This window comes from Schistocerca gregaria, chromosome X (genome assembly GCF_023897955.1).
Source record: "Schistocerca gregaria isolate iqSchGreg1 chromosome X, iqSchGreg1.2, whole genome shotgun sequence".
Lineage (NCBI taxonomy): Eukaryota > Metazoa > Arthropoda > Insecta > Orthoptera > Acrididae > Schistocerca > Schistocerca gregaria.
The window spans coordinates 196,202,306-196,217,960 of record NC_064931.1 but is presented as its reverse complement, the minus strand read 5'-3'; the positions used below and the strand labels follow the sequence as shown (position 1 = coordinate 196,217,960).

Genomic DNA, 15,655 nt, shown 5'->3' with positions numbered 1-15,655 from the left:
GCTTTACTGAGTTTTCTAAAACGTGTATCTTTGGTTTCAAGAATTATCCGATGACATGTTTTGGACCATGTTGTATGCCAAATGTCTCGTGACAGACTGTGTTCTGCAACCATTGAAAAATTATAGTCACGAAATACGTTGATTCTGAATTACACTTATCGTTTTGGAACTACTACACGCACCATCCGTCCGAAAAGCTTTGAGATTGATTTTATTCCTGGCATATAAGCGATAATAGCACGACAAATACGGTGGCAGCTTGAACTAACAGATTTAACACACACAAAAAATTCGAAGAGTGAGTTGCGAGCAGGCAGTGTTCTGTAGTGGATAGGGGGTGGTAGTGTGTCAACGCCGTTGTGCCAAACACTGCAATGGAGCAACATCTCTAAACCAAGTGTTCAAGATATTCTCCACAATGTTTTGAAGAAGATAAAATTGGGCTGAAAGTCTGTCCCTCACACCTTAACTCCCAAACAACAACAATGACGTGTGACGCCTGCTGACACGTAAAGAAATGCAAAATTCGGACAGTTCTTTGCTGCAAAAATTATCGCGGGTGATGAGACTGTGTAATCAATACTAACATACCATAAAAGGACAAAGTGGAGAATGGGTAGCTGATAGTTTCAGACCGAAGCAGGTGCGAATGCGACGCGCCAGTTGTTCATCATCGAAAAGTAGGATTTTTCTTACGGTTTCACATGGTTGTATTAACGTTCGGTGCATTGTACTGAAGTGGAGGGATACTATGTAGAACGCCTGAAGTATTAAGACCATCACTTTAACGTTTGACTGTTTTTTGTAATAATCCAGGCTCCAACCCCTTCGGACCGTTTAAAGGCAACGCAACTAAGAAAGTTTGCATACAACGACAATAGTTTAGAATGAAGTGGATGATTATGTGGGAACTAGCCTTGCGGGGAACATGTAATGCAAAGAAATACATATTTCCAATAAACAATGAAAAATTGACTCCGATCGTTTTGGGAACTATTGTTTTAGTGGTAGAACATCTTTATTTCTAACAACATCGTTGTCACATAATATGTGAAATGTTAAGACTGCTGGGTGCACACTTTCGTGTCATCTCCCTTGTGATTAACCTCGTCGTGAGAGACATTCTCTACCGTGAGAATGGCAAAATAATTTCTTTCGTAAGACCCTGAAAATCTCTTAAGTCCAGGTTATTTATGTACCAAAAGATAGCCTCGAATTATTTATTATTTGTGTGAAGGGACACAGGGACAGTTAGTATGGCTATTAACCACCTCTTTCACCTTCATTTTACTGTCACAGGTACTAGTCGTAGGCTGTAACACGAAACAACGGCCAATTTGTGAAGGTGTATTTTAAGCTACACACCTTACAGGTAAACAATCTCTCGAAACCCTCACAATAAAGTGATGGAATCATCTCTCTTCTGTTACCATTAAATTTATCCAACTGCGCGATTTCACATCGCTACAGCAGTTTTCCCCCGAGTTATTTGACGTCTCAATGCGCCAGGAGAAAGTGTGCCGAACTTGGATATCGCTTTCATTTTGTTTATTCTCTGAGTTTAGGATTCTATTGATATCTGACTTGCCAGGAAGGGACGCCTACGCAGCCTAGAAGTTAATGCAAAAAAATCAACTGTGGACTTCCATTCTCCACACAAGAGTCGAAGGAAAAGTTTTCCGTAATCTGAGGATAACAATGCCAAGCTATTTTGCCGTGATCAACGGCCTGCCGATTACGAAGTACTTCCGTTACACATACTGCTACAAAAATTTTAGGCACCACGGACTCTAACGATAATTTATCTGCGTGGTGGTATAGCGAAAGTAAGAGGCTATTTCTCTAACATCTCTAACATCCATAAACTAAATGGTTCATCCATCTGTTGCACACATTGTAGAGAAAGGTTTAGCCATGCTGAAGTGGATGTAATTGCAAGCTCAACGCTCTAACATGACACGTGTCTTCTGTCACAATTGGAGAGCGGAGATCTGAGTGGACTCTGAAATGGTCGAGCATACCGCCAGAGACATTTCACATTAATTACATTTGGTCACTTTCGTTGTTAACGACATTACTATGAATTAGAAACGTCAAGGAAGCACTAAACCCAATCATCGGTCCAGTAGGCCTAAGAAACTAATTGACAGAGACTGACGAACTATAAACCGTTCTCTGAGAACAAATTTTCAGGGTTCTTCTCAGCAACTGTATAAGACGGTCACGCTTGCTTTTGCAGAGATGCAAGCAAGTAAAAGATCGATGCATTGAGATAAGACATGACTCTGTTCACGTGGTCATGATGATGTACCAGGCCACTGATCCCAAAAAGAATGCGTGACAGTCACCCGCGTGCAAAGGTGGAGCTACCTCTTTCTCTCTCGCACTCTGTTTTCGTGGACACATCCGAAAGGACAGTTACAGCTCTTATGTCAGGGGAATGAGGCAGAATATTTCTTGACTCTCGTTCAATACAGTCTGGAATGTTCTTTTGTTATGTTTCCATAATCATTCACTGGACTGCAGAAGCTGCTTTTGAAGGCCCCGGCAGGTAAGGATTTTGCCTGATAGGTGCGATATGTCACCTAGACTGATATAGCTTGTAATTTGCTTACGGAATGCTGTATTGCCTACGAAAGTATATTTTAAAATGTTTTAATTCTCGTATAATTGTGAAGTCAGACAGGAAAGTATGGAAAGCTAAGTAAGTGAGAAATGTTGACTGAAAAATCTGAAAGTTATTTTGAGATGGAAATATGTTAAGCCCACGCTACACGATGAGAAATCCTGAGTAACCGATCGATCAAACAATACGACTGCGAAAAAGTAATCTGTTCTCAATCAAATTTATGTACGCAATCCGTGACAAAATGACTTCTTCTTAAATGTTGGCCCTGAATGTTGCGAATCTTTATTAGTTTATAAAACAATTTCTGTACCAGAACTACTATCGTAATTACAGAATAAATGATATAACGCAACTGACTTTATCTGTTATACCTGTTTGAAATCACAATGTAACACCTTCATGAAGTATTTCACTCGCATCAAACTTCGAAACTTATACTGATATTATTCTCGTAAATGCACTCTGACAATCACTGTGCCTGACTGTATATAATCTGCAATGATATGCAATTTATGGCTTACCTGTATGCAATGGACTGCCCTCCTGTGCTCTCCAACCTCCTCTTTTTTTTTTTATAAAATAGTGATCTTACTGTCAAAATTAAGTTCTACTCGTCGTACTCGCGATGTGCAATGCGAGATGGGATTCCGTCAACACTCAAAAATTTTACTCAGCACACAACTCGAGATTTGCAATGCGAGTGTGCAGTGAAATAAAACTATGAATGCAAATAAAAAATCTGGTGCTAATCTCACCGATAAAGAAATAACTGAATCGACACAGTTTTAACTGAGCTTCATTAAGTCGTAGCAACAATACAACTTTCCAAACTACTCACGCATGAACTACTTCGCAACATGTCTCTTTAGCATTTGTCACTACAGTGGAAGACAGAACCATGTAACTTCATTACAGGAAATATAAACCATAAGCACTCAATCAGCATACTAAGTAATTACAAATATAACGAACCACGTTACCTTTAAATGTAACCTTTTCTCGTTCATACAGCATTATAATCCTCGTGCTTCGTATCTCCCTTTAAAGCCATTACGCCAAGTATCTGCACTAAGCGCTGGGAGCGTCAACGTCCATGTTATGTTATGTAATTAATAACGTTGTGTTTCAGTGAATCGTACACTGCGATACATTTTTGAATAGCTCTTTAGGAGAGGAAATGAATAACCCGATTAAAAAATACAGGGTGCCAAGTCATACCGCTGTACATATCTTTGTAAAATACTAAGGTACAACGAAGGAAATTATGGTGATTGATGTCCCCCTGACGGCTAAAGAACATTTGCTTGAAACATTTTGTAATTTGCATCTGGACAAACAGTTATTTAGGGTGGTCGAGATAAATGGAACATGCTGTATAGTTGAAGTACCATATAACCCCAGCCTGTCGTTTAAGCTCAGTTTGACTCGATGTTCAGCCATTTGATGTTCAGCTGTATGAAGAATCCTCCGCATCTCTAGAGCTAGCGTACAATGGTGCTATAGTGCTCGATCCAGTGGTACAAAGTTCGCATTATGCAATAGGAAGAAATTTTCAACGCCACAAACTCATGGGCGAGAGGGGAAATTATGACCTACAGTTCCAGATCAGGAGAATAGACTTCAGTTTTCTAGGTTAAATTGCGAGTAACATGTGGTACCGTTGACTGTGATCCGGCGGTCAGTTGCGAACGTTATGGTCGGCTCCTTCGCTGTTCCAGCACTTGACATGTTGCTAATCTTCAGTCAGTGTAGTTGTTTATCAAAATCAACGCTTATCGAACTATTCTAGAGAATAAATTTGGATGTAAATAATCTGTTAGCGAAATTAATTACGAATTTGCATTCTGCAGTGGAGTGTGTGGTGATCTGAAACTCCCTGGTAGATTAAAACTGTGCGCCGAATCATTTTTAAAATATCAGCCCGTTTTATCGGTTGATAAATAAGCGACGTGAAATGTAGAGAAAATGTTGATTTCACTGAAAAAAAATGCAGCCGTTCGAGGCCTCTCTACGACAGCTGTACTACACCAGATGGATTACCAGTGCCTTTTCTGCTGGCTGTAACATTAACTTTAAAAAATCGCAATTTCCTACGAGTGCCTTCTTAGGAGGAGTGAGCAAGAAAGTATTGTTCACAAACAGTTGACTGGCACGAGTGAGGGCGCTACGCAAAGCGGAGTGTGTAGTGCTTGCAACGGCGTCCGTCTATTTATACTGGTATTATTTGGCTCCAGATGGGACAAAGCCGCCGGCCGCAAATAGTTGACGCATGGCCTCGTGACCGTACGTGACAGCCCGCTCACCCAGCTTTGTTACGTACTTTCATGCCAAACACTTAACGCTGGCAGAATCTCGATACTTTTCAAAGTTTTGGTGAATAGCTCCACGATAGACAGTAGCAATAAAATACACACACCAGTTATTTACAGACGAATGTAACGCAGAAGCTGTCCTCGGAGAAAATCGTTTGCCCCCCGGAAATATTTGGGAATAATGACCCTACTACTTGTCTTAGAACCTAGAGTGAAGGAAGGCAAACCTACGCTTGTAGCATTTGTAAATTTACAGAAAACTTCTGAGAATGTTGGCTGGAATGCAGTTTTTGGAATTCTGAAGTTACAGGGAGCGATATGTTGCATTCAACTTTACAGAAAGCAGCCTGTAGTTGTAAGTGTCGAAGGACATGAAGGGGAAGCAGTGGTTCAGAAAGGAGCGTTAGACAGGGCTGTAGCCTGTCCCCTCATGTTATGCAATCTGTACACTGAACAAGCAGTAAAATTAAAGCTGTGAAGTTTGACGCTGACATTATAAGGCATGTAAGAGCAGTTTAACGGAATGGATAGTGTCTTGAAGACAGATAAGATGAACATTAGCAAAAGTAAAGCCAATGTATTCGAATATCGTATAATTAAATCAGATGATTCGTAGCGAATGAGATTACGAAATGTGGCACTAAAATGACTGTGACAGACGGCCTTAGTCTGGTGCATGATGTACACGTAACTCATGCAGATATTTTATCCTGTGACTCCTGTTACAATTTTATGTTGACCTATGGGAATTTACGAGTCAGCATTCATTCTGAAGTACGATATATGTGATCTGGCTGCTATCTAAAGCCATGGCTTGGGATAATTCATGTTTCGTCAATTTTATATATGACAAGAGCCGCTCGGCTTCATCTAATCTGATGTACCATCATATGATGCAACAAGGCCCTCTCCTCAAGAAGATATTTTAGAAATATTGATACCTAGATGAAGGACTAATAAACCTTTATTTTGCAATTGGTCGGCTGATTTTTCAACCTCTTCGGATTTACTCAGTAGTTGTTTCGCAGCCATGTTAAGATTTTGGAATCTTTGGAACCTTTATCGACAACCGTACTATAGAAACCGCGTAAACAAAACACCTAATATATGCTTTGTTCAAAGCTCTCGTAAACTGAAGTGATCAACATTTCAATGGTGCTAAGAACAAAACACCTGGATACCGACCAATGGTAAAACGTAATGAAGTCCGGAGAGCCCATGTTTAGGCTGTTTCTTACGCAGGAAATGGTCGGGCAAGGAGAGCACCAGGCTAAGTGTAGAATCAGGTCCGTCCTCTTTCAATGTGAAGTATGATGTACGTTCCAAAATATAGTTTGCTAGCACCCGTTGCTTTCAGCAGGTCTGTCACAATGAAAGGTAAGGTAACTGTAACCTCTACATAACGATTTTAGGTGACTGATGATGAAGTCCCATACTCCGTAACAGAACGTGGGGGAAGATGCTGGAGACCTGCACCGCCGTACTAGGCAAGGTCCTAGCGGAGGTGGCTTGCCATTGCCTTTCTCCGACCGTAATGGGGATGAATGATGATGCCACAAGCACACACAGTCATCTCGAGGAAGGTGAAAATCCCTGACCCCGCCGGCATTCGGACCCTGGACCCCGTGCTCGGGAAGCGAGAACGCTACCGCGAGACCACGAGCTGCGGACTTCAGGTGACTGTGTGCATTAAATTGTGCAGATATTGTTTGCTGAATCTTTCTAGGACATAATACTCCCGCTCACAACGCTGCGAATGTCCTGGATTCGTTTCATTTTCATGACGAAGTAATACGTCATTCTTGGCTGCCGCAACTGCTCCATTTGATTATTTTAGAGTTGTTTTGACGTGTATTGTAAAAGTAATAGGATGCTCACAAACATCAAAAAGCATCTCTCAAGGGATTCAGTTTTCTTGCGATGAATGGTGTAAAAATCCTATTTCTTACCATACAGGATTTGCATCCATTCCATTTATGTTCAAAGTGTTGTGAATACAAATGTGGTCATGTAGAGGGACTAAACCATAACTAACCTCTCTTGGTACGTTTTGTGTTTACTGCTGAACAGGTCAACCAAGGTCTCCGATGTGCTCTAATTTAGATCAAGAAGATGGAAATAGTTGTGGTATATTTCAGCTGGTACGCAATTTAAAACACTTACGCTCAAGTTCACTTAACATGTGTTTCACAGTTGCACCGTTTCTCAACTACGGGTTTGTGAAGGATTCGATACTGCTGATGTTCAGAGACGACGGAACGAAATGACGTGTGGTGAATATTGTTTTAGACATATTGCTGCCAATGTGAGCCTCACTCCTATGAATTTCTTTTTCTGCGGAAGATGAAGCGTTTGGTGTACGAGACACTTATGGACACTCCAGGAGAGTTGGTTGCCCTTTTGGCTGACGTTGCATCCATTGTTCGTCAAGTACTTGATTGTATAAATTTTAGCTTCCCGTCTGGTAATAATATGTTTTTTAGCCTCGGAAGACGTAAATGTTCCTTGTAGAGGCATACCAGAGCACTTCATAAAATCGATAAGATGGTTACCAATATTTCTTTTTTATCTCTGGGCTTGTTACCTGACACACAGATTTGTTATACAGGGTGCTACAAAAAGGTACGGCCAAAATTTCAAGAAACATTCCTCACACACAAATACAGAAAAGATGTTATGTGGACTTGTGTCCGGAAACGCTTAATTTCCATGTTAGAGATCATTTTAGTTTGTTCTTCCACCTACGCTCAATGGAGCACGTTATCATGATTTCATACGGAATACTCTACCTGTGCTGCTAGAACATGTGCCTTTACAAGTAGACACAACATGTGGTTCATGCACGGTGGAGCTCCTGCACATTTCAGTCGAAGTGTTCGTACGCTTCTCAGCAACAGATTCGGTGACCGATGGATTGGTAGAGGCGGACCAATTCCATGGCCTCCACGCTCTCCTGACCTCAACCCTCTTGACTTTCATTTATGGGGGCATTTGAAAGCTCTTGTCTACGCAACCCCGGTACCAAATGTAGACTCTTCGTGCTCGTATTGTGGACGGCTGTGATACAATACGCCATTCTCCAGGGCTGCATCAGCACATCAGGGATTCCATGCGACGGAGGGTGGATGCATGTATCCTCGCTGACGGAGGACATTTTGAACATTTCCTGTAACAAAGTGTTTGAAGTCACGCTGGTACGTTCTGTTGCTGTGTGTTTCCATTCCATGATTAATGTGATTTGAAGAGAAGTAATAAAATGAGCTCTAAAATGGAAAGTAAGCGTTTCCGGACACATGTGCACATAACATATTTTCTTTCTTTGTGTGTGAGGAATGTTTCCTGAAAGTTTAGCCGTACCTTTTTGTAACACCCTGTATATATTTACTCTACACTCAAGAGATCAGCCACATTAAACATTCTACTCCAGCCCCCTTATCGTTTTTCACAGTTATATTGCTGTTCTCTCGGTAGCGGCCTTGCACACAGAATCTGTGGGTTTTTGTTTAGCAATCACGTCTCAATTTTGTTAAAAATCCCAGTAAAATCTTGCGTTGCATTCAGGTCCATAAGGCAACAGTTATCTACACGGAGCTGATGTGATAACCCTGGTAGCTCATCCATTAGTACAGATATTTTAACGCCAGCCAATGCCACTTTACATGGTACAACCACAGGATTTTTATATTTCGTCTAAATGATTAGTCCTGCTTCCTTTTTTTTGTTTTGTTTAATGTGCCTCTAGCTGTCGCGTTGTCGTTCTTGCATGTGACGGTGACACTAAATTAGGTGCACTAACGGGTAAACTGCTTGGAATATTGCAGCAGTTTCCTGTAGATGACTGCAATGCAAGATTTTACTGGCAGTTTATTTAAACTGGGGGTAAGTCACTACATCAAACCACTACTTGTATGTACAAAAACACTATCAACGAAACAGCAATGTGACTTTCAGCAATGATAAGCCAATGGGAACAGATTAACATGTATCGTTCCAATCGTAGATTAAAGATATATAACACATTTGCATAACAAATCACGAGCTCAGGAGATAAAAAAAGATTTGGTAACCATCTTAACGATTTTATAAAGTTAACCGATGTATGTCTACAGAAAACTTATACTTCCTTCTTGGATAAAGCAAATGATATTAGCGTACTGGAAGCAATGATTTTTAACTATGGAATGGATGGTGTGTTTGACCCCGTCGAAGACTGTAAGTGTGTTGCATGTTAAGGAACTGTATTTAAAATGTGCTCCGCTATACTCTATGCCAGTTGCATCTATGTGGTGTAATCTATTGGAGAGAGCATAGAACAGGTGCTTCGTTGTGTTTAATATTGTTCTGCAGTTTGTCTACACCAAATATGACTGGTGTACAAGTAAATGTCCCAGACAATGAAGCCCGAGACAAAAATTATAAACCATGTTCTGTCTATTTATAGGTTTAACTATTTTCATGGAGGTATGCACCGTCTATGCAACCAATTGAAGGCAGTTTGTTTAATGCCATGCGCGTTTCGCTTCATTTATTTGGGAAGCATCATCCGTGGCCTGTAATACATGTTTCCTTTTTTACATACAATAAACGTATTATGTGGTAGATATAATATACTGCTTTATTACATTTCGTCGTCTCTCTCTCTTGTTTTTTATGTTAAAATCAACTTTTGTAGCACAAAGTTCGTAATGTGAACTTGTAACGTTTAACTATTTATCTATAAATCAAGTGGAAATTGTTAACCCAGACTCTAACAAGGACAGCGTGTTTTATTGAAGTTGGAGAAACAAATTTTCTCAAGTCAGGATATTGTTTTGCACAATCTCATCAAATATAGATATTGACAAATTAGGATTGGTTACCACAAATAAAGTTATTCTGCAAGTCTTAGAAAAAAGCAGCAATGTAACGAACAGACCTAAACCATTCCCTCTTACAGAAGTTATTTCTGTAAGCACATTACTGTGTTGTGTGTACGCAGAAGAAACTGGAAATGGAACAGGTCAAAGTCAAAATATACTAATTGGAGTATGTGGCAAAAGCGGTTGTCATGAAGGAAGAAGTCTACTACTGATTTAAAAAAAAAACAAGGCTTAAAATTACTTTAAATAGTGTCAGATCTGCCAATTTTTACGGTTTATCCGTAAAATTTATGAAAATTGCAGCATCCTATGGTATCATTTTACGACTTCGCTGGTAAAAATGTGAAATGTTAACATTCGATAATCACCCTGCTTCCGTACAATTGATTATTTGCGTGGGTCAAAGGCACGTCTGCGATAGTCGTTTTCTTTGGTAACGGATGGAAGTAATGATACGAATGGCATGTTGTATCTTCTTGTTGTTGTTGTTACATTCTATGATATTCCACGGGAAAAAAGTGGTGAGCACTGTGCTGTCCATACCAGCGTTAGACAGGGACTCAACAGGGCGAAACAGAGGTAACCTGATGTTATCACAGCTGAATTCTCGTGACATACCAATTGAAAGTCGTGTGGCTTTTTGCTCCGACAATGCTCCTGTTGTGATAGGACACAAAAATGGGGTTTCAGCAGTTCATCCAGGTATTGCTGTCATAGGTTGCAATTGCCACCTGATTAATCTAACTGCGGGAAAGATGCTGGAAGATTACCACTTAAAGTAGATGAGGTTCTTGTTGATACATTTTATTTCTTGGAGAAGAGTGTCAGAAGAAAAGAAAGCCTTCAGAAATTTCAGAACCTGTACAATAAATAGGCAAAGAAAATTCTGAAGCATGTATGTACTAGGTGGTTATCGTTAAGCAGATATCTGGGTAGACTACTGGACCAGTTGGAGCCACTTCTTCCCTTCTTCAAGGAGAAAGTAATATTATGTAACCAAAACATTTCCACGAGCTTGAAATCTTTCAGAATACCTAGGGTTGAAAAAAGCGGAGCCAGAGAGTATCAGAAGAAGAGAATTCTTGAGCCTGCTACTACACATGCCCCTAAAAGAAAAGCATATTCCTCCAAATGTGACAAACCCACCCTAAAAAGTAAGACTTCCGCTACAACACGTGAGAAAAAATTGTTTATGTTCTTATCCTCAAACTTGACTATTTCTGTGTTTGACAAACTGAATGTTGCCCTTCAGACTTCTTCCCCATAAGTTCACTTTTTGCTAGAACTTCTAATGGATTTCCTAAAGCAGCTGTTCACCAAGTTTCTTAAGTCCAAAACTTTCAGAAGGTCCTCATTGCTTGAAGTTGAGTACAGTTTGATCCAAATTAAAATAAGGGATAATGAGTTAGTTATTGGCATTCAGATTTCGAACATAGTGAATGAGCTCAAGGATAGAGAAAATCACTTTTATTTTCACCAGTAAGCAACTACTTTTGCACAGCCTGTGGCTACATCAACTAGTTTCCACTCAAGGATGATGCGTCGAGGCATACTCAATTTGCTAGGTTAGATAAAATTGAAAACGCGCGGTTTTCTTCAATTCGTTTTTTCTTGGAAAAGTTTCCTTTCATAGCAAGGAATAGAATGAAACTACAGATGAGGCGATGAATGAGCTTCAGAGGCAGTTCACAGCTCTTTAGGCAGATGACATTTTTGCTGCAAATCAAGACGCTGCAAGTGATTTCATCTGGGCACATATATCAAGAATTCATGGAACCGATGGTCTTCTTAAGTATAACCGAATTTCTAGAGTAATGCACTCGTCTTTTCTCACCATACCCCATACCAATATAGAATGTGAGCGTCTTTTCAACCTTATGAAGAAAAATAGAACAGAGTTCAGATTATCCATGCCCAATGAATCTTTGTAGTCTCTTTCTATTTTGAAGACCAGGAGTTTTGGTCCCTGTTATGACAACACATTTTCTCAAGACTTTTTGTAGGAAGCTAAAAAGGCCCAACTATGATCTTAAAGCCGAACTAGCATGGGATTTAGATTGTGTATTATACTATTTCTTGCCTGTATTACCTTATACAAGTTTCATTGTATAAAACATTTTTCAGTTATCGCGTATCTCCTTAATTTATCAAGAAAGTCCTGTTATGTATGCTCCAAACCAATACTCAACACACCTCCTGCTGTTTAACACGGATTTCCTCTTGATTGTTATGTTCATCTACAAATCATTGGTAATTAGATGTGTTTTCATTGAAATATCCCGTTTGAAGCATGAATTATTGTACTTTGTAGCCCAGAAGTACTGTTATTTTCGTCAAGCCGGGGTATGTCGAAAATCGTTAGATTCTTTTTCGTGCGAGAGTTTTACTCACACCCTTTTCAAAAGTTGGCAGGTATGACTACGAGGGATACAAATTAATAATAATAATAATAATAATAATAATAATAATGACCATAGATGCTTAGTGTCTTTAAGCTCGTCGTCAATGTCATAATAATAATAATAATAATAATAATAATAATAATAATTATTATTATTATTATTATTATTATTATTATTATTACTATTATGACGATGACGACGAGCTTAAAGACACTAAGCATCTATGGTCATCAGTCTCTTATTCACACCACAGGACAGAAACTGTGTCGATTGCTAGAGTAAATCTCACGTGCAAGAGTGAGAACTTTTCTGCATATTTGTATAGAACATATCTAAGGAGAGACATGGGTGCCAGTCCAGTGTTTACCCAGTGTCCTGCAAGACATATGCATTTCCTGTGAACACGAATGGATAGTGACCATACATAGATTAAAAGAAAATACTGGACTTCAGGCGTTTACTATGTCGGATACACGATAAATCTGCTAATAAAACACTTTTCCCTTTTCGTTCTGCTTAAAAAGAAAGGTTATATTTATCTAAATGTGGTGGTGTCGACAGTGTGCATATGCCAACAGGAAAGCATTTGCAGAGTTTCAAAGTGATGGAATAGCTACGTTCGATGACAATTCGCTCCTAAAGTGGTAAACCTGAACATTCTATATGGAAATTCCGATAGAATACGTGGAAGAGTTGCCACCTTACACCCAAGGGGACGTAGAATGCTAACAGTGTTAAACTAAACTAAACCCCGCCCGAACAGGCCATGAAGGACCAACGGGACCGACAGGCCGCCGCGTCATCCTCTTCCACAGGCGCCAGTGGATGCTGATAGTGAGGGGGCATGTGGTCAGCACAGGGCTCTCCCGTGCGAATGTCAGTTTCCGAGACCGGAGCCGCTACTTCTCAATCGAGTAGCTCCTCAGTTTGCCTCGCAAGAGCTGAGTACACCCCGCTTGCCAACAGCGCTCGGCAGACCGTAAGGTCACCCATCCATGTGCTAGCCCAGCCTGGCAGCGCTTAACTTCGGTGATATGACGAGAACCGGTGTTACCTCTGCGGCAAGCCATGTTAATAGTGTTGCTATGAGGAGAATAAATGGACGAAATTAAAATTACTAATTGCTCTCAGGAATTGCAGGAAGAGACAGAGCTTATTGTTAAGAGGCGATGACAGTTTACAGGAAACTTGTACATCGACCGAATGTAGGACTGGATGTTTGGCAACTACGGCCAATTTTTGATAGGAGACATGTGAAACATCAGTTGTTTCAGATGCCGTCAATGCGTGTAGCAACAGTAGGACCGTCTCCACGACAGGCACCGATTGCCTTCCATGGGTTATTGTACTCCTAAATACAATATGAAATTTTTTTAACACATAATAAAATGTGTTTTATCGAAAACAGTGAAAGGATCGCCAAGCTGTTACGCCTGCCAATATATCTAGAATCAAGCCATTGGTTTTATTTGACTGTGCTTAATACTTTCGCGATGCGATTGGATAAAATGTGAGTTTGGAGAACCTTATACGGTGCAGGGGAGAAAATGTTTCACTGAAATTTCCTGATAAATTATGGTTGTGTGTTTGAGTGGAGTTCGAAGCCGACATGCCGACCGCTGCCGTTCTTGCTCCACCCCCCCCCCCCCCCCCCCCATCTGAGTACAGTTGGCGGCTTCCGTTTGACGCCATTACTATCCTTTTACGGTCGAGTGTCCGGTGCGGTTACGGCAGTGGGCACACACACATTCCGGCCCTCAAATCATCGTCCAGATATCCATATTTACTTTTACCATGTTGTCCCTTAGCCGGTTATGGCAAACGCTGCGATGTATTTGATTTGGAAATGGCTCTCTTCCCTTGTCCAGTCTAGCTTTCCGCCCCTCTCAAATGTGATTTTTATGGACGAGACGCTGAATACTGACTTAACCTTTCATTCTCCCATCCTGCCCTACTATTCCATACTCTATACAGGGTGTTACAAAAAGGTACGGCCAAACTTTCAGGAAACATTCCTCACACACAAATAAAGAAAATATGTTATTAACATTTTACAATGCAACAAACGGCACTGATTACGTATTTGTTTATATGTTCAGATGTGCTAACAAAACTAACGGGGTTCCACTTTAAAAAAACGTAGGTTTGTGTTAAAAAACATACTTCCGTGCATTTTTGTATGGTTTGTATTAAACAATTACACTAGCCCCTCTCCTCACGTTCGGTCTGTGGAATCGGTTCGTCAGTTTTGATGTGGTTTACGAAATATATCCAGCGGTAACGTTAGGTGACTCACCCTGTATTTACTGATGCTACAGATAATGGGTTCGCGTCGATCACATATAGCAGATCCCATCTATTGGCAGCAGATGACAAGAAGTCCAGCTGTTGGGATGTTTAGCACATGGTTGATTTTGTAACTTCACTAAAGAAAAAGCGAAAGAACTATGATTATTAGTGCAAACCACTGAATCTCAACACTGCAAACGTATTAAAGCAAGTGAAGAACCTGAAAAAGGTTATAAGGATTTTTTCAACTGAAAATGCACAGTGGCCGCATACAAAAGCAGAGAACTGAGCTGTCTGTGGTCAGCCCAAAATTATGTTCTCTTAATTTAAACTAGGTGACTAATACAACAGTGAAAAAAAAATGCAGACATTCCCGATGTGAATTCAAAAGACATGCGTGAAATTTAAAGAAGCGCAGGTGATGGACCTACGTAATAAACATTTTACTGTGCTGTGTTACTACAGGACGCGTAAAAAAAGGGAGCGCTGGGGAAGACGAACACCAAACGCCACTCGCACACAGGAAGGAGGGGAGAGTTAGTGCGTGGGGATGCGAGCTACGGGATGCACAATCACTCCGTGCCACCTAAGAAACGCTAAGGGCAGGCCAGAAGACAGACAAAAGAAGTCAGGTACATACGAGCGCTCCAACACTGTCTCTGTCTCCTTGAATCTGCAAAAGACGCAACACCAGGATCAACAAATGGACGACAAGACACGGGTGTAGCCACACACGCACACGCACACACACACACGCACCCATGCACACAACACCACACACAAATTAGCCAGCTAAATCACCCACATGTCGTACAATTGCAAGCCGAGTACTTCGAACACTCGGAAGTATTTTCCAGTAACACATTTATGTTTATTAAGAAGAAAAAAACATGTCTTGGACAGAAAGAATGAGGCTTGAAAAAAATAATAATTTTATTGAAACTATATTATACATACATTAAATAGCAAAAAGGTAATAAAACAGGAAACCCTTGGGCTATTATTGTACTAAAAAGCTGGTAACCCGCGCACACTAAAGAGTGTAGTTAAGTACATAACACGGCAAACCGTCACAGATGCTTCAGGTTTTTCAACGGGGCATTTAGCTGGTAGTCCTTAAAAGAGAAAAATACAAATAAAAATAAATAAAAATTCTTCATTTGG

General features: G+C 40.4%; 1 protein-coding gene across 1 annotated transcript in view; it reads right to left on the bottom strand.

The window, feature by feature from the left end:
* Positions 1-15,655, bottom strand: part of LOC126297841 (cAMP-specific 3',5'-cyclic phosphodiesterase-like) — a 1,751,676-nt gene that overhangs the window by 738,004 nt on the left and 998,017 nt on the right. The window contains exon 4 of the mRNA XM_049989093.1: positions 15,132-15,164. Coding sequence (XP_049845050.1) covers positions 15,132-15,164 — 33 coding nt within the window. The remainder of the gene's footprint in view (positions 1-15,131; positions 15,165-15,655) is intronic.